General features: G+C 36.4%; 1 protein-coding gene across 1 annotated transcript; it reads left to right on the plus strand.

Moving 5' to 3' along the window:
- The first annotated feature begins 12,365 nt into the window (after positions 1-12,365).
- On the plus strand, positions 12,366-17,659 carry LOC114268024 (protein NDL1). Its single transcript, XM_028209125.2, has 11 exons — positions 12,366-12,744; positions 14,226-14,325; positions 14,487-14,584; positions 14,734-14,822; positions 15,100-15,160; positions 15,240-15,326; positions 15,412-15,489; positions 15,596-15,652; positions 15,753-15,808; positions 15,936-16,071; positions 17,069-17,659. Exons 1-11 carry the CDS (start codon positions 12,685-12,687, stop codon positions 17,306-17,308), a joined length of 1,062 nt encoding a protein of 353 aa, XP_028064926.2. The 5' UTR covers positions 12,366-12,684; the 3' UTR covers positions 17,309-17,659.
- The last annotated feature ends 654 nt before the right edge of the window (positions 17,660-18,313 follow it).

Raw genomic sequence — 18,313 nt, forward strand, 5'->3', positions numbered from 1 at the left:
TTTTTGAAAATGGGTTTGAATGTGGTTTTAATTGACTCACCTTTGGGGCTTGAATTCATAAATTGAGCTTTGAAACTTGTTATACATTGAATTTAGTGATGTTTTCCAGAATTTGGGCCCAAGAGGTCGAGTTTGGAGTGGTAGAATGCTTGGTTTGAGCTTGGGAGGCAGATCTGGAAATTCCAGATTTGGCTTCCTCGCTCGAGCGAAGGATTCCCCGCTCGAGCGAGAACCTTTGTCCAGGGCTCCGCTCGAGCGACCATCGAGCAACCATCGCGCGTAAAATCTCAGCATCCAGTATTTTTACTGTTTTGCAGACCGCTCGAGCGAAGGATTACTCGCTCGAGCGAAGCCTTTGATTTTGGACTTACGCTCGAGCGGAGAAAGTCTCGCTCGAGCGAAGCTCCTATTTTCAGCAAACTTTGCAAAATGTTTTCTAAGTGTATTTTTGCATCCTCATCCCATCCTAGGCATTCTTAGGCCTAGTTTAAGACATTTAGATGAGGATATCGTTGTAGAACACACCAAGGCAAATTAGGGATTAAGTTATGAGATTTCCCAACTGTGTAGCTTAGTGTGTTCAATCTGTTAACTGTGTAGGGTTGGCGACTGGGGAGATACGCTCTAGCATACTGTAGCCTAGAACTCTGTGAGTAACAATTGTGTAAAGATATGTTCAACTGATATCTTTTGAATACGGAACTGAACTGTTTACTGAACTGGTATTACTGAATGAATGTATGTCCTTTATTTCTGAACTGTACTGTGGCATCCTTAGTACCTACTGTTTACTGTTACTGTTACTGTTACAGAGATCTCTGTCGGTTCCCTCGTGGAGCCACTACTGTTTACTGACTGATGGCCATCATTACTGTTCGGTCTTTTAAGACCTACTGTTACTGTTATGCTAATGGATGTACCACATATGACTGTTTGCTGTACTGAACAACTGAAATACTGATTGAATTGAACTGTTTTCATTACTGTAAGGACATTCATTCTAAACCCCTTTACGCATTGTGTTATTCACTGGGCTTTAGCTCACTGCTCATATATATATATGTAGGTGTACAGGCACCAGACCGGAGCTAGGAGCGCGGGTTAGACTCCAGTTTTGTCAAGCCAGCCTATGTGCCTCACTGCGAGGTTCCGAGTTGCCATGCTATGGCTTTGGGGTGTTTTGTTTGTTTTCCCCCGTCTGTCTCCATACTGTTTGGACTACTGTACTGTTATAAAGGGATTAGGTCCCTGTACTGTGTGACTGTAAATTTTGTATAGACCGTACTGTTTTGTACAGACGGAATGTTTTCTGTACTGTTATGTAGGGTTGAGTCCCTAGTTTGAATGGATGTCAATATTGTACATACTGTTCTGTATTGTTTATGTAGGAATGCATGAAAAATCTTTTTGGCATATAGACTGTCACAGCTTATTGGACATTGTTTAATTACTGTATTGGCTTCCGCCAGGCCCTGTACTCTGTTTTCCTGTATTACTGTTAAGCAGGCCTTCGGTAATCTCGGATTACTGGCCGGTTACGGTGCTAAACCCATAGGGCCGGGTTTGGGTCGTGACAGAGTGGTATCAGAGCGATACTTACCACGAGTTATACCGCACACACGTGTCCAAATGAGCTATAGGGTGTCCTAGAAAAGTGATTAGGGCATTTCATGAACTTGAAAAGTGTGTGGTTACGTTATGACTGAATATCTGCTAATGTGTTAAACTGGTAAACAAATGACTGCTTATGTTTAAATCTGTTATAACTGCTTATAGTGAAATGGACAATGCAAATGAACCTGAGTCCTCATCTACTGAGGCAAGAATGGAAAGAATGGAAAGAATGATGGAACTGATAACTGCTAGACTTGAGCAACAGAACCAACAGCCCCCACCTCCTCCTCCTCCAGTTCAGCCGGAACCTAATGTGAATGTGAATGATGGGGATATTATTGCTCTTACCCAGAAGTTCAGTAAAATGAAACCGCCATCCTTTTAGGGAGGCCTTGAACCGTTAAAAGCTGAAGCTTGGGTTCTGGAAACAGAAAAATTATTTGAAGTGTTTCCGTGCTCAGAAGCGAACAAAGTATTGTTAGCTACCTTCACCCTACAAGAAGAAGCTAGAAGGTGGTGGATGTTGATCCGCGATACAAGCACTGTTATGACTTGGGCTCAGTTCAAGGAGTCCTTCTTTGAAAAGTACTTCCCTCAGTGTGTCAGGGATAGGAAAGTGACTGAATTTGAGCAACTGAAACAGGGCACCACGTCGGTTGTCGAATATGAAACGAAATTTACTGAACTGGCCCGTTATGCACCGCACATGGTGGATACTGAGTATAAGAAGGCCAGGAAATTTGAAGGTGGCCTTAATGTTGCAATTCTTGACCGAATAAATGTGTTGAAACTACCGACTTTTGTGGGTGTTCTCGACCGGGCATTGATGGCCGAGTCGAACATTGCAGCAGTGAAACAATCTGAAACACCAACAACTGAATGGCATGGTAAAAGGCAGGGTTTCAAATTCAGGAAAGGCAAGCACAACCCAGCCAACAAGAAACAGAATACGGGGTCGACAACTAGCCCCAGCCAAGGGAGTGGTTTCATACCACCCTGTCCTGAGTGTGGCAAGAAGCACAAGGGGGTCTGCTACAGAATATCTGGAGCCTGTTACAGGTGTGGCAAGGTGGGCCACATGGTTAAAGACTGCCCCTCTGCTCCACAAGCCAGTGGTAAAGCTGCACCAAGCGCAGCAGCATCAACTGTAGCACCGAAGCCTAACCCTAAAGCTACCGGGAAAGAGCCTGTGAGGCAAGGCCGAGTATTCGCACTAGTACCGGGAGATGTGCAGAATACCGAGACCGTTGTGTCAGGTATTCTCTCTATCTCTACTCAAAATGCATATGTACTGATTGATTCGGGGTCTACACATTCTTATGTATCGCATGCTTTCTCACGGAAAATGAATAGACCCTTAGAACCTATGAACTATCTGCTAGCCGTATCATCACCCGTAGGGGGATCCATGGCATGTGCTTATATGTACCCCGCATGTGAAATTATTGTTGGGGATATGCATCTGTTTATTGATTTACTGCCATTGAACATTGATCATTTTGATGTAATATTGGGGATGGATTGGTTACAAAAATATCATGCCACTATTGACTGTGTGACCAAGCAAGTTGTTTTCCGTCCACCTGGTCTGCCTGAATTTGTGTTTAATGGGGTTGGAGTAGTACCTCCCCCGTATCTGATTTCATCTGTGAAGGCTGTTAAACTGATTAGAAAGGGTTGTAAGGGATATTTGTGTTCTGTACTGACTGTATCTACTGATGATAATGTTAATGTGAACTGTATTCCTATAGTCAGAGAATTCCCAGACGTTTTTCCAGATGATCTGCCAGGGGATTTGACTGACAGGGAGATTGAATTTACTATTGATGTGATTCCCGGAACACAGCCGGTTTCTAAAGCTCCTTACCGAATGGCTCCAACTGAACTGAAAGAACTGAAAGTGCAACTGCAAGAACTGTTAGACAAAGAGTTCATCAGACCCAGTACCTCACCATGGGGTGCACCAGTTTTGTTTGTAAAGAAGAAAGATGGCTCGTTGAGGTTGTGTATAGACTACCGTGAGCTGAACAAGGTAACTGTGATAAATAAATACCCTTTTCCACGTATTGATGACTTATTTGATCAGTTACAGGGTGCACAAGTGTTTTCCAAGATTGATCTCAGATCAGGATACCATCAACTGAAGGTTAAACCAGAAGACATTGATAAAACTGCTTTTAGAACAAGGTATGGACACTACGAATTTTTGGTTATGCCTTTTGGAGTCACGAATGCCCCTGCCGCCTTTATGGACCTTATGAACAGAATTTTTAAACCATACCTTGATGACTTTATTGTTGTATTTATTGATGACATATTGATTTACTCCAAGAGCATAGAAGAACATGAACATCATCTGAGACTTGCCCTGCAAACCTTAAGAGAACAGAAACTGTATGCTAAACTGTCTAAATGTGAATTTTGGCTTGACCATGTTATGTTTTTGGGGAATGTTGTTAGCAAAAATGGAATTTCTGTTGATCCGCAGAAAATTGAAGCTGTAGTGAACTGGCCTAGACCAACAAATGTGACTGAAGTTCGAAGTTTTTTGGGATTGGCTGGATATTACAGAAGATTTGTCAAAGATTTCTCCAAAATTGCCCTATCACTGACACAGTTAACACAAAAGGGGACATCATTTGACTAGACTGACCAAAGGGAATCTGCCTTCCAGGAGTTGAAAACTCGATTAGTGACTGCACCAGTTCTTACCTTACCTTCAGGTACGGATGGTTATACTGTATTTAGTGATGTTTCTCATAAGGGTCTGGGGTGTGTTTTAATGCAGAATGGGAGAGTTATTGCTTATGCATCCCGACAACTGAGACCGCATGAAAAGAACTACCCGACCCATGATCTGGAACTTGCTGCAGTAGTATTTGCACTGAAAATCTGGCGTCACTATCTGTACGGGGTGACATGTGAAGTATACACCGACCACAAGAGTTTAAAGTATTTCTTCACACAGAAAGAACTGAATATGAGACAGTGGAGATGGCTGGAACTGATTAAAGACTATGACCTACAGATATTGTACCATCCGGGAAAAGCCAATACCGTTGCCGATGCATTGAGCCGGAAATCGATTGGAAACTTAGCCTGTTTGCTTACAGGACAGAAAGAGTTGCTTTGTGACCTTGAAAAATCTGAAATTGAAATTGTTTTGAGAGAACAAGGTGGAATCTTAGCTGCTATTTCTGCTCAACCGGCACTGATTGAAGAGGTTAAAGAAAAACAGCAACTGGATGATTTCTTGAAGAAGATCATCGAGGAAAGAGAATCCAAACAGAGACCGGGATCCAAATTTGAGAACAATGTACTGAAATTTCAAGAAAGACTGTGTGTACCAAATGATACTGAACTGAAAGGAAGAGTTCTGCAAGAGGGCCACAACTCAAGATTTTCTATCCACCCGGGGAATACGAAAATGTACCAAGATCTGAAACAGAATTTCTGGTGGCCGGGAATGAAGAAAGAAATTGCTGAGTTTGTATCCAAATGTCTTCATTGCCAACAGGTCAAAGCTGAACATCAACGACCTGCCGGACTATTGCAACCCCTACCCATACCAGAGTGGAAATGAGAGCATATCACGATGGATTTTATCGTCGGATTACCTCGCTCCAGGAAAGGTATGGATTCAATTTGGGTTATTGTTGATAGACTGACTAAATCTGCTCACTTCTTACCTGTCAAGACAATTTATAATGCGGATAAATTGGCCGTGATTTATATTGATGAGATTGTGAGACTGCATGGAGTGCCTGTGTCTATTGTTTCTGACAGGGATTCGAAGTTTACATCGAGGTTTTGGCAAAGCCTACAGACGGCACTGGGTACTGAACTGAGACTGAGTAGTGCCTATCATCCTCAGACAGATGGCCAATCAGAAAGGACCATCCAAACTCTGGAGGATTTATTGAGAATGTGTGTCCTTGATTTTCAGGGAAACTGGGAAAGTCACTTGCCCTTAGCTGAATTCGCCTACAACAACAGCTACCATTCGAGTATTGGTATGGCGCCTTTTGAGGCATTGTATGGCAGAAAATGTAGATCTCCAATTTGCTGGGCAGAAGTTGGAGATGGGCCTTTGCTTGGGCCCGAGATGGTGTATGAAACAACTGAAAAAGTGAAACTGATACAGCAAAGACTGAAAACTGCACAGAGTAGACAGAAAAGTTATGCAGATGTCAGAAGACGGGACAGAGAGTATGAAGTGGGTGATCACGTTTTTGTGAAAGTGACACCAATGAAAGGCCAGACTCGTTTTGGAGTCAAAGGCAAGTTAGCACCGAGATACGTCGGACCATATGAGATCATTGAGAAAATCAATCCGGTGGCGTATCAAGTTGCGCTTCCTCCTGAAATGGAGCATATGCATAACGTCTTCCACATTTCCATGTTGAGAGACTACCTCCGGGATCCCTTCCATGTGATTGAGCCTACTCGGATAGTGTTGAGTGATGACTACACTTACGAGGAACGGCCTATACAGATTGTAAACCGACGGATCAAGAAACTGAGGAACAAAGAGATCCCGCTAGTAAAAGTTGACTGGCAGAACCACGGTGGCGTGTATGCCACTTGGGAAAGGGAAGATGACATGGCTAAAAGATATCCTGAACTGTTTCCACTGAATCCTGTTTTCTTCCAGAATGAAGGTAACTCGAGTTTAGAGGACTAAACTCTTTATAAGGAGGGGAGACTGTAACAACCCCCATACTGTTTACTGATTAATGACTGCTTGATTACCGATAATCACCGATTACTGTTAAACGAAACGGATAATGACTGATAACTGACTGATAATTGAACTGATTAAAAGTACTGAACTGACTGACTGAAATTGGAAACCGAATTGATTGAGTATATGTTAGTTAAATTGCATTTTATCTGTTGACAGTATGATTATCTGTTCATGTTCATATGTTTAAACTGCTAATTGAAGGCCTTATCGGCTGCCGAATCCGAAACCGATTAGTGTTCTATGACCCTCATAATTTATGTGATTTTATAGTGCAATTATCTGAAAATTGATTAGGTATGATTAAACTAGATTAAATAAGCTAATTAAAGAGTTGGACTTAATTACCGAATTGCCACCCTTAGTGGTCCACTCAAATACACACACTTGAGCCTTGTATACACTTCAATCAGAGCATTTCATCAGCTCATTTCTTGAGCTTAACCGACCAAGAGAGGGAAAGGGAGAGGAATTGAGTTCTACCTTGTGAATTGCTTGGAAATTGAAGGAATTGGAACATAGGTTGCAAATTTAGCTTCCTCACCTTGTAACTAAAGCTCTAGGTAAGGAATTCAACCCCTCTTTGTTGTGTTTAAGCTCATTCATGTAAGATTCTTGAGCCTCTAGTGATTCAAGTCTAGAATTGGTTCATTGTTGTTGATTTGGAACTCATTTCATGCATGCATGTTTGTAATGTAGATGTTTGAGTTGTTTTCATGGCAAAAGGTTACATGCATGTCCATCTTTTGGTCATACTCCATGAATTCATCATGTTCTTGAAGAAATGAGTCCATTTGAACAAGCTTTGAAGATTGAATTTGGTTTGAATCCATGCATGTTTGCATGTTTTTCATATTTTTGAAAATGGGTTTGAATGTGGTTTTAATTGACTCACCTTTGGGGCTTGAATTCATAAATTGAGCTTTGAAACTTGTTATACATTGAATTTAGTGATGTTTTCCAGAATTTGGGCTCAAGAGGTCGAGTTTGGAGTGGTAGAATGCTTGGTTTGAGCTTGGGAGGCAGATCTGGAAATTCCAGATTTGGCTTCCTCGCTCGAGCGAAGGATTCCCCGCTCGAGCGAGAACCTTTGTCCAGGGCTCCGCTCGAGCAACCATCGCGCGTAAAATCTCAGCATCCAGTATTTTTACTGTTTTGCAGACCGCTCGAGCGAAGGATTACTCGCTCGAGCGAAGCCTTTGATTTTGGACTTACGCTCGAGCGGAGAAAGTCTCGCTCGAGCGAAACTCCTATTTTCAGCAAACTTTGCAAAATATTTTCTAAGTGTATTTTTGCATCCTCATCCCATCCTAGGCATTCTTAGGCCTAGTTTAAGACATTTAGATGATGATATCGTTGTAGAACACACCAAGGCAAATTAGGGATTAAGTTATGAGATTTCCCAACTGTGTAGCTTAGTGTGTTCAATCTGTTAACTGTGTAGGGTTGGCGACTGGGGAGATACGCTCTAGCATACTGTAGCCCAGAACTCTGTGAGTAACAATTGTGTAAAGATATGTTCAACTGATATCTTTTGAATACGGAACTGAACTGTTTACTGAACTGGTATTACTGAATGAATGTATGTCCTTTATTTCTGAACTGTACTGTGGCATCCTTAGTACCTACTGTTTACTGTTACTGTTACTGTTACAGAGATCTCTGTCGGTTCCCTCGTGGAGCCACTACTGTTTACTGACTGATGGCCATCATTACTGTTCGGTCTTTTAAGACCTACTGTTACTGTTATGCTAATGGATGTACCACATATGACTGTTTGCTGTACTGAACAACTGAAATACTGATTGAATTGAACTGTTTTCATTACTGTAAGGACATTCATTCTAAACCCCTTTACGCATTGTGTTATTCACTGGGCTTTAGCTCACTGCTCATATATATATATGTAGGTGTACAGGCACCAGACCGGAGCTAGGAGCGCGGGTTAGACTCCAGTTTTGTCAAGCCAGCCTATGTGCCTCACTGCGAGGTTCCGAGTTGCCATGCTATGGCTTTGGGGTGTTTTGTTTGTTTTCCCCCGTCTGTCTCCATACTGTTTGGACTACTGTACTGTTATAAAGGGATTAGGTCCCTGTACTGTGTGACTGTAAATTTTGTATAGACCGTACTGTTTTGTACAGACGGAATGTTTTCTGTACTGTTATGTAGGGTTGAGTCCCTAGTTTGAATGGATGTCAATATTGTACATACTGTTCTGTACTGTTTATGTAGGAATGCATGAAAAATCTTTTTGGCATACAGACTGTCACAGCTCATTGGACATTATTTAATTACTGTATTGGCTTCCGCCAGGCCCTGTACTCTGTTTTCCTGTATTACTGTTAAGTAGGCCTTCGGTAATCTCAGATTACTGGCCGGTTACGGTGCTAAACCCATAGGGCCGGGTTTGGGTCGTGACATAAACGGAGTCTAAATTTAATTGTGATATCTAGGTCCACAGGGACTTATCATAAATCATGTTTTGATAATTTGAATTATTTATTTTTTAAAACTCTTTGTTTATATTATTCATTAAGGAGACACACGTTCATAACATCAGAAAAACATTTGGCTGGTTTGATTTGAGTTTTCAAGATTCACTTTTTAGAATATTAATTTTTTTTATTTTTCATATTTTTTGTTTATATTGAATTTTTTTTAATATTCTTACTAATTATTTTATTTTATTTTTAAATATACCTAGCATAAATACACTTAAAAAATATAATATTTATGAAAAAATCTTTAGAAAATTTACTAAATATCAAAAATATGAAAAAAAAAATACTATAATTCAGTACATTTTTCATATTCTTGTATATTTATTGATTTTTTAAAATATATTTTTAATAAATATTTTACTTTTTACATACATCTAATTAAGATGCATCTAAAAAAGTAAAAAATTGCTTAAAATTTTAAAAATATTCACTAAAAAAAATAAATATAAAATATAAAAAATTCAATTTTCAAAAAATTAAAACCAAGTACACTGATTGGGATTTCAAAGGTCACACACATATGTACTATTATATTTTATTATATCAAGTAAATACCTTTGTAAGTTTGTCATATTCTTTTGATTTTTCAATAAAAAAAATGTTTTAGACCTTCAATTTTGAAGCTCCAAACCAACTCCAACTGATGGGTCATAAATCACATCAAATAAAAATTCTACTAAAATATAAAAATTATTCAATAAATGCATATCATATTATTGGAAATTCAAAATTTGGGATCCAAAATGAGGATATAGCATTACTGTTTCAATAATATTCCTTATATTCAATAACTACCACATTTTTTAACAAGTTCATCGAATTGCTTAAATTTGTTCCATCATCCATCAAATTGTTCCTTAATAAACAGGAATGACTTTCTTTCATACCATTGTCGTCCAAATTCCTTCATAATTGATTTTTAGGCCCCTTCTCGAGCCCACACTACAACAAAAACATATTTTAGTGGCACTACACTAGTGACATATTTTTAAAAAATGCTACAAAAAATGATATTTAGTGGCACGTTTTTGAAAAATGCCACAAAACGACAAACATAACAGGCTCTAGTGACATTTCAATAAACAAGTGTCACAAAACTACAACAAAAATATACTTTAGTGGCACTACACCTACCTATTCATAAAAAGTTTTATGACACTTAGGTAGATGTAAATTACTTTTATGGCACTTAAGTGAAAAGTGTCATAAACAAATATTTTATAGCATTTTGAGAAATGCCACTAAACCAAAAACTTTCCAAGCTTATAACGACATTTTTGAAAAAATAAAAAATGCCAATATATTTTCTAAATTTTTAAAATGCAGTAAATGATTAAAAATAAATGAATTAAACTCAATATACACTACAGGAAAAAGCATATTCGGCGACTAAATTTTCTGAACAAAAATATTTGGTCGCTGAAAGTAAAGCTTTGAGCGACCAAAACAGCATTAGTTGCCAAAAGTAAAACTTTTTGGCGACTAAACAATTTTAGTAAAAGTCTACAATTGGCGACTAAAACTAAGTTTGGTCGCTGATTATATCGGTTTTAGTGACTAAAAAATTTTTAGTAGCCCAAAGTAAAGCTTTTTGGTGACTAAAAAAATTTAGTAGCCAAAAGTCTACAATTGGCGACTAAAAATAAGTTTGGTCGCTGATTATATGGGTTTTACCGACTAAAAAATTTTTAGTAGCCAAAAGTAAAGATTTTTGGTGCCAAAAAAATTTTAGTAGCCAAAAGTCTACAATTGGCGACTAAAAAATAAGTTTAGTCGCCAAAAGTGGTCATTTTTAGCGCGGGAGAACTAAAATCCTAAGGCGGGAATAAAATTTTTTGGTGACCAAAATTTTGTTAGCTGAAAGTGCATCTTCGGCGACCAAATCCGATTTTAGTCGGCAAAAGTTAAGTTTTTTAGCAACTAAAAAACAATTAGTAGCCAAAAGTATAGAATTGGCGACTAAAAAATATTTTTAGTCGCCAAAAGTGGTCTTTTTTTTATTTTATTTTGGTAGTAAATAGTTTATTTTACATAAATTATGTTCAATAAAATAATTATGTTTATACATATACTTTTATATTAATATGGATGTATGCACTATATAAATAATATATGTTGCATATATAATCATGTGATGCTATAGAGGTGCAGTGGGAAGAGTGTGGTGTATAAGGTTTATGGTGCGGAAGGTTGGCGGTTCGAGTCTCCGCAAGAGCGGATCAAATTGTTCTACAACGAATTATCGTCATGAATGGCACTTGATACCGTCACGAATAGTGCCTACCATGACATTAAAGTGTCACTAAAATGTTTGTCTTGATGGTGTAATGACACTTACAAGTGTCACTAATTCTTTTTTTAATGACGCTTGATAGTGCCACAAATAATATCTACCATGACATTAAAATGTCATTGAAAGTTTTCAGCCATGACGGTGCAGTGGCACTTGCAAGTATCTACCGTGGCACTCGTATCTACCGTGACACCGATAGAAGTGGCACTTGTTCAGAATGTCACAAGACCAAAAAATGTCATTAAAAGAATAATTTTGTGACACTTTCAAATGTCACTAAACTAAGAAAATGCTGTAGTGCCACTACGATTATTTGAATTATTTATCTCATAGGCTCAACAACAAAGAAGTGTTATATAAAAAAAATCAATTTTATCAGATATTATTAAACACGTGAACAAATTATATTTTATTTTTTTAAAATGTACGATAGCTATAATTTTAAACTTAAACTATTAATTTCATAAAATGAAATATGATTTTCATCTATTTATCAATATCCGATAAAATTAATTTTTTTCATTAAAATACACGATTCAAAATATCGTTATGAGCTGAGAACAAGATACACAAAATGAAGTATGATATAATATAATATAGAATATAGTGGTATACAAAGGATAAATTTCCAAATTAATAAACCATTTAAAGAAAAAGAGATCTAACTTTTAATTAAATTTTAACTTAAATTTAATAAATAATAGTAAAAAAATAAAAAAAGGTAATGATCGAACAATAACCATTCACGGATTCGAGAACCACATCATCACCACGACACCTCAACACTCAGTCAATATTGTCAAAAGAACAAAAAAATAATAATATAAAAGGACCAAAAAATTGACTGTAAAAAATTTATCCGTGTTTAATACACGTGGGAAGCAAAAAACCTATGAGAGAGAAAATACCGCACCAACTCTGAAACGACGTCGCCTTTAAACTTATTAATCACTCCTTAGGTTCGTTTGGCATGCCCTTAGACTAAAATATTCATATAAGATAAAATATATTATTTTAATTATAAAATAAAATAAATTATTTTAATTAAATATAATAAATGTTACATTTATTTTGTAATTATTATTTTTTTTTTTACAAAAATTAAAAAATTCAAAAAACTTATCCCAAACAAAATTTTTAAATCCCAAACTAAAAAAAAAAAAAAAACCAACCAACGCATTTCTCAAGCGAAAGCTTACTACGCAGCAGGTATATGGCGAATAAAATGATTGCGTGGTGGGCAAAGTTAAAAGTGCCAAGCTGTCGGTCAGTTAACCATGGTTAAATATTGACCAGAGTCCCCGGTTAAATTCCGTTATTTGCGTCGTCGGTGGAGATTAACCGCATGTTCTTTTACAGTTAGATACAGAGAGAGAGGGAGGGAGAGAGAGAGAGAAACAAAGATAGAGAATCGCTTCGTATATAAGCCATCGAGAGAGAGGGAGACAAACGGAAGGATAGAGAGAGAAAATATTTTCTAGAGAGAGAGAGAGATAGGGGCTTTGGGCTTTTCAGGCACAGAGCTGTCGGCCATGGCGGATTCAAGCGATTCCGTTTCTGTTGATATGGAAACGATTTATCTTGGCGGAAAGGTTTGATTTTTTTATTTATTTTTGTTTAATTGATTGATCAATTAAAATATTATGCACTTTGTTCGGTTAATTGGATTTATGGATTCGCATTTTTCGAATATTTCGAGCCGGTATTTTTGAGTTCTTGGTTTATGGTGTATTTTTATTGTTTGGAAATGTTGGTGAAGGAAAATAAAATTTTTGAATTTTTCCATCTTGTTTTTTTGCTTTTCTCTGCATCCAAATTGAAGGGTTAGGGTTGTTTTGATGTTTGATAATTGTTTTGGGTCCATCCTCTTTTTTTTTTTTAATCTTTATTTGAAAAAATGGAAAGCTTGAAATTGGTAAGTTTTTGAGGTAGATCTGTTGACTGTTTTGATTTTGATTTTTTTTTAACGAATTATAGCAGTAATAATTTTGGGTTTTAATTAATTAATTACTTTTTTTGGTCTTCTGTGTTTGTGAAGCTGGCTTTTCTTTCTTTCTTCTTATTGTCAATGCGACCTATTAATTGTCTCGTTGAACCCTCTTGTTGTGTGAATTTGCTTTAAATCATTCAATTTCCATTCTTTAGTTCTATTATAATGTTTTGTTTGGTGGCTGAGAAAACTGAAGAACCTATCCATACCTCTCCTCTCCCAAAAGGGAAAAAAAGAGAGAGAGGGAGAAATAGGAAATTAAAATTATTTGATGCTGTGTTGTATGTGTTATTATTGGTTTCTAAATGATGAAAGAATGAGCTCAGCTTGGACAAATGGTTGGAATTATCCGAGTACAAGTGAATTTTTTTAATATATAGTTGCTTTCTCAACTCTTGTTTATCAGCAATCAAATGGGGTGTCAATCATTGATATTGATTAGCTAACAGGAGCATTGTTTTAATTATTTTTGTTCTTCCTATCAAGTCTTATTTGTTCTCACTCCTTTGTTGTTTCATCTGATTCTTTGTTGTTATTGGTAAAAACTCTCAATCATGCAGAGACTTTTTATATTCATTTCATGAACACAGCGTGGCTGTTACTTTATCCTCGTATTTCTTTTGTTTTTGGTTGGAAGTTGCAATCAGTATAATTAGTTTATCTGTCAATGTCATTTTTATTATATTAAATTCAATGTCATTACTTTATTAAGAATCCAATGATTGTTACCAACAAATTGTTGTTTGTTTGATCTTCTTTTAGAAATATATAGTATGCTGATGTAGCAATCTGGTTTCAAAAAGGGTCAGTGCACATGGAAAGCTTTTCCTGGGAATAAGATTTGCCAGAAAAGCTCAGATTTTGGCTTCATTTAAAGGGTCTATAAACACAAAGCAAATGATTTCTCATACCAATTTAGGGTTTTTTTATTTAGAAAATATAATGGTACCTTGCAGTTTCGATCTCTTCAATGATTTCTTGGAATTGTTATTCCCCTGTTGATTTATTTTCTTTATTTTTTAATCCCGCTTAAGCATGATGATTTGTTTACAATGCATGTAATTTATTATAATTTTATTGCAGGAACATATTGTACGAACTGGCCGTGGTCTTGTGTCTGTTATTGTGTACGGAGACCAAGACAAGCCAGCTCTGGTTACCTATCCTGATTTGGCTCTAAATCGTAAGTGATAGATTTATTCCTTTCCATGTCTTATGTTTTAAATTCAAATTTTTGCTCTTCCCTGAATCTCATTGCTTTGACACCATTGTTTTTGCTTGTTTTGTTTTTTGGCCTTTCAATCTATTAATGTTTATCACCTGATTTTGCAACTTTCTGAGCAGATATGTCCTGTTTCCAAGGATTGTTCTTTTGTCCTGAAGCAGCTTCTTTGCTACTCCACAACTTCTGCATTTACCATATTAGTCCTCCCGGCCACGAGGTCTGTGAATTGTTTGATTTTTCTGCATTTGTATGATTCAATTATTCTTGTTTCATGAATTTTTGTTTTGAGCTTTTTTTGTGTCCTTTCTACTGAATGCTATTATTCACATAAGATTTATTCTGGGACTTCCATAAGAGTTCTTGCAGTTAGGAGCAGCAGCAATTTGTCCGGATGATCCTGTACCTTCTGTTGATGACTTAGCAGATCAAATTATTGAGGTTCTCAACCATTTTAGGTAATCTCATTACTTCAATATTGTTAATACTACTCGTATCTTTTTGACTGTTATTTATCCAATTTTTTTTATCGAACCATGCTCAGAACTAAAAAAAGGATTGGAGTTATATAGTTTTCTTGTGTTTGTTGCTGGCATAAAGAGGATGTAGAAATACATTTTCTGGTCTTAAGTTATCTTTGTTTTTTCTTCTCTATTTTTTTTTTATTTTATTTTTTATTTTTTATTATAATTCTTGTAACTTGATGTATGACAACATGAATGTGACCTTGTTCAGGCTTGGTGCAGTGATGTGCATGGGGGTAACAGCGGGTGCTTACATTCTCACTCTATTTGCTGTATGTTTCCTCTGCGACAGTTTTTATGAACTTTAAAATATATGTAGATTGGTTAATTTACCAAGGTTTTGTGTTACAGATGAAATATAGGGAGCGGGTTCTTGGTTTGATACTTGTATCCCCTTTATGCAAAAATGCCTCTTGGACAGAATGGTTGTATAATAAGGTGTTTTTTGCGTACCTTGCTGTCATTTGTACATTGTCAAGGACATTAATCTCTGTACTAAATCCAAGTTCCATTTTATCTCTAGGTGACGTCAAATTTGCTATATTTTTATGGCACGTGTGGTTTGGTGAAGGACTTCTTGCTTCAACGGTATTTTAGCAAGGTATTCTAGTACTTCCAGTCTACCAGTTATTCTTTATTATTTTCAGCTCATGCTTTGTGATTTATATGATTAGGTTGAGTGATGAGATTCCTTTAAGTTGTATCAGGAAGTACGCGGTAGTATAGATGTCCCAGAATCAGACATTGTTCAAGCATGTAGAAGAGTTAGTGCTTCAATTCAACTATTCTAATCCTTTTTGTATTAAGTGCACACTTGCTGGAATCTGACCTCTCTCTCTCTCTCTCTTCTTTTTTTCTCTCCAGTTACTGGATGAGAGGCAGAGCATAAATGTTCTGCGGTTTCTTCAAGCAATTGATAGGTAAAGGCCAAGTCCGAGATTGCTTATTGTACTGCATATTGTGTGTTCATTCTTTTTCCATGAGTTCCTTGCTTTCGCAATTAATCGGTAAACAAACTTCTCTGACCTTTGTTTGGTCAACTAGCAGGAGACCTGACATTACTGATGGGTTGAAGAGACTTAAATGTCGGACACTCATATTTGTTGGCGAGGACTCTCCTTTCCATTCAGAGGCTGTTCACATGACATCAAAACTGGATAGAAGATATAGTGCCTTAGTTGAGGTATGTGATGCATCAAATCAGTATGTAAGAATGCTTGTATGATATGAGATGAACAAAACATTTACATGGTGGTGGCCCATCCCGGTATAAGTAAAAAGATTGGTGTTCGTTTGGATGGATGTGGATTTCAAATCAAGGGATTTGAGGTTACATTTTATAAAAATCTTAGAGAGTTAGTCACCATAGAGAAGGTAAGTTGATATAGAAAAGATGTATTTCAGTAAGATCCTTGAGCTAGGAGGAGACCCCTTAGTATGATTTCAAATATCTACTGTAATAAAGCTTTATAATCCTCATTATAAAGCTTTTTAATCCAATTTTGAAATTCTTATATGAATTATCTAACTTAAATTTGAGTTATTCTTCTTGAATAATTAGGGTTTGTTTGGGGATTGGATTTTTTAGTGTCTTTTTGGCTGAAATGTTTGGTTCCTAAACATAATGCCAAATCTGCACATTTCAAATGGAATTAGTTTTTGTTGAAGCATTTTCAGTCTATCCAACTTGTTTTACTACATATAACAAATTTTATTCCTGATATAATATATGCCATGAGCAATAACCCCTTGTTCTAGGGCTTTATTTCTTGAACTTCTTTGACTATCATGCCATCTAATTGCTAAATTCTCTATCTTTTTAGGCTGGCAATAAATTTATATAATATATATTTTTTGGTTCTTTTTTATTTTTTATTTTTTGGGTGTAACGGTGATGGGTTACACAAAAGAGGGTCACACTCCCCTGCACATGGTCCCCCAACCCGGATGAAATTCCCCATTTATAGTATTACTGCCAAGAGGCTTACCAGCTAAAAGCTAGCCACCATTTTTGAGCTGGCGATTATTATTGAATCCCAAAGTAGTCCGACAATTTTAAAACATTTCTTTTTTGTCATTTGACAAAAATGAATAAATACATTTATTTGAACAAAAGTGCATTCGTGATTGGGAAAAATGCCCTGATTATAATGCTTATGCAAGTGAGTATGTTTGTGCAGGTCCAGGCTTGTGGATCAGTGGTAACAGAAGAGCAACCGCATGCAATGTTGGTACCCATGGAGTATTTTTTCATGGGGTACGGATTATATAGGCCTTGCCAGCTTAGCGGCAGCCCAAGGAGCCCCCTCAGCCCGTCTTGCATCTCCCCGGATCTTCTCTCTCCAGAAAGCATGGGCTTGAAGTTAAAACCAATTAAAACTCGAGTTTCTTCCCATGTCAATAATAGCACAGACAGATAACTTTGTTACTTGGGTAATTCATAATATTCAAACTCCATTGATTTTGGGAGTTTACATTTTTTTTTTCTTTTCCCAATTCTTTTAGTTGGGTAAGAAGGGTTAGATGTGGGTATGTAGATAGTGGAGGAAATTCTTGAAATGGTATATATAGGGTGGGAGTTTTGAATTCATTCATTTGTAGTCAAAAGTCATAAACACGTCACTTTGAGCTTTTATGTGTAAATCCTGGGAGAGATATTGGCATTTTATTTATGATATTGACGAGCAAATAAATAATAATATGGAGGAAATGAGGGGGCCTCCCCTGGATCATGATATTTGGGTGATTGAGCTTCCCAAAGTTCAATTAAATCTCTCTCTCTCTCTCTCTCTCTCTCTCTCTCCTTTTGTGAGTGTATGGGAAGCGTGAAGTGTCACTGTATTTGTTAAAAACTATTGTGGTGTGTGTGTAGTAATGAGTCTGGTAGCACATGAAGGCAATCACTTGTTTATGCTTGGGTGGGCGGTGGGCTTGTGAAGAAGATATGATTTGAGTAAAACTTCAACACCTGGGGGAAAGATACAGTGAATGTGACACCCTGTTTTGTCATTTGTGGTTCATGGTTGAGGGATAATCGGTTGGAGGAGAAGACCAAATTAGCAAAGGTACTTCTATAATTTCAGAAATCCTTACATTTTGTTTGGTTTTAATTTTTTGAATTTAATTTTTTAGAAATTGAGATTTTTATTTTTTATTTTTTATTTTTGTTTTTAATATAGTAATTTTTTTACTTTTTAGATACACTTAATATAACTATAATAAAAAAAATATAATATTTCTAAAAAAAATTTCACTAAACATCAAAAATATAAAAAAAAATACAAAAAATTAGTACATTTTTGTATTTATATATTTATTGATTTTTAAAAAAAAATATTTTACTTTTTAGGTATATTTAGGTTAGGTGTATCTAAAAATTAAAAAACTTGCTTAAAATATTTAAAAAATTCATTAAAAACAAAAAA

Source organism: Camellia sinensis, chromosome 5 (assembly GCF_055761805.1).
Source record: "Camellia sinensis isolate YWXY chromosome 5, ASM5576180v1, whole genome shotgun sequence".
NCBI classification, from domain to species: Eukaryota; Viridiplantae; Streptophyta; class Magnoliopsida; order Ericales; family Theaceae; genus Camellia; species Camellia sinensis.

Coding starts and splice junctions, on each gene's coding strand:
- LOC114268024 (XM_028209125.2), top strand. CDS start 12,685: ATGGCGGATTCAAGCGATTCCGTTTCTGTTGATATGGAAACGATTTAT. Junction 15,327..15,411: donor CAGAATGGTTGTATAATAAG/GTGTTTTTTGCG, acceptor TTTTATCTCTAG/GTGACGTCAAATTTGCTATA. Junction 15,490..15,595: donor TTCAACGGTATTTTAGCAAG/GTATTCTAGTAC, acceptor AAGTTGTATCAG/GAAGTACGCGGTAGTATAGA.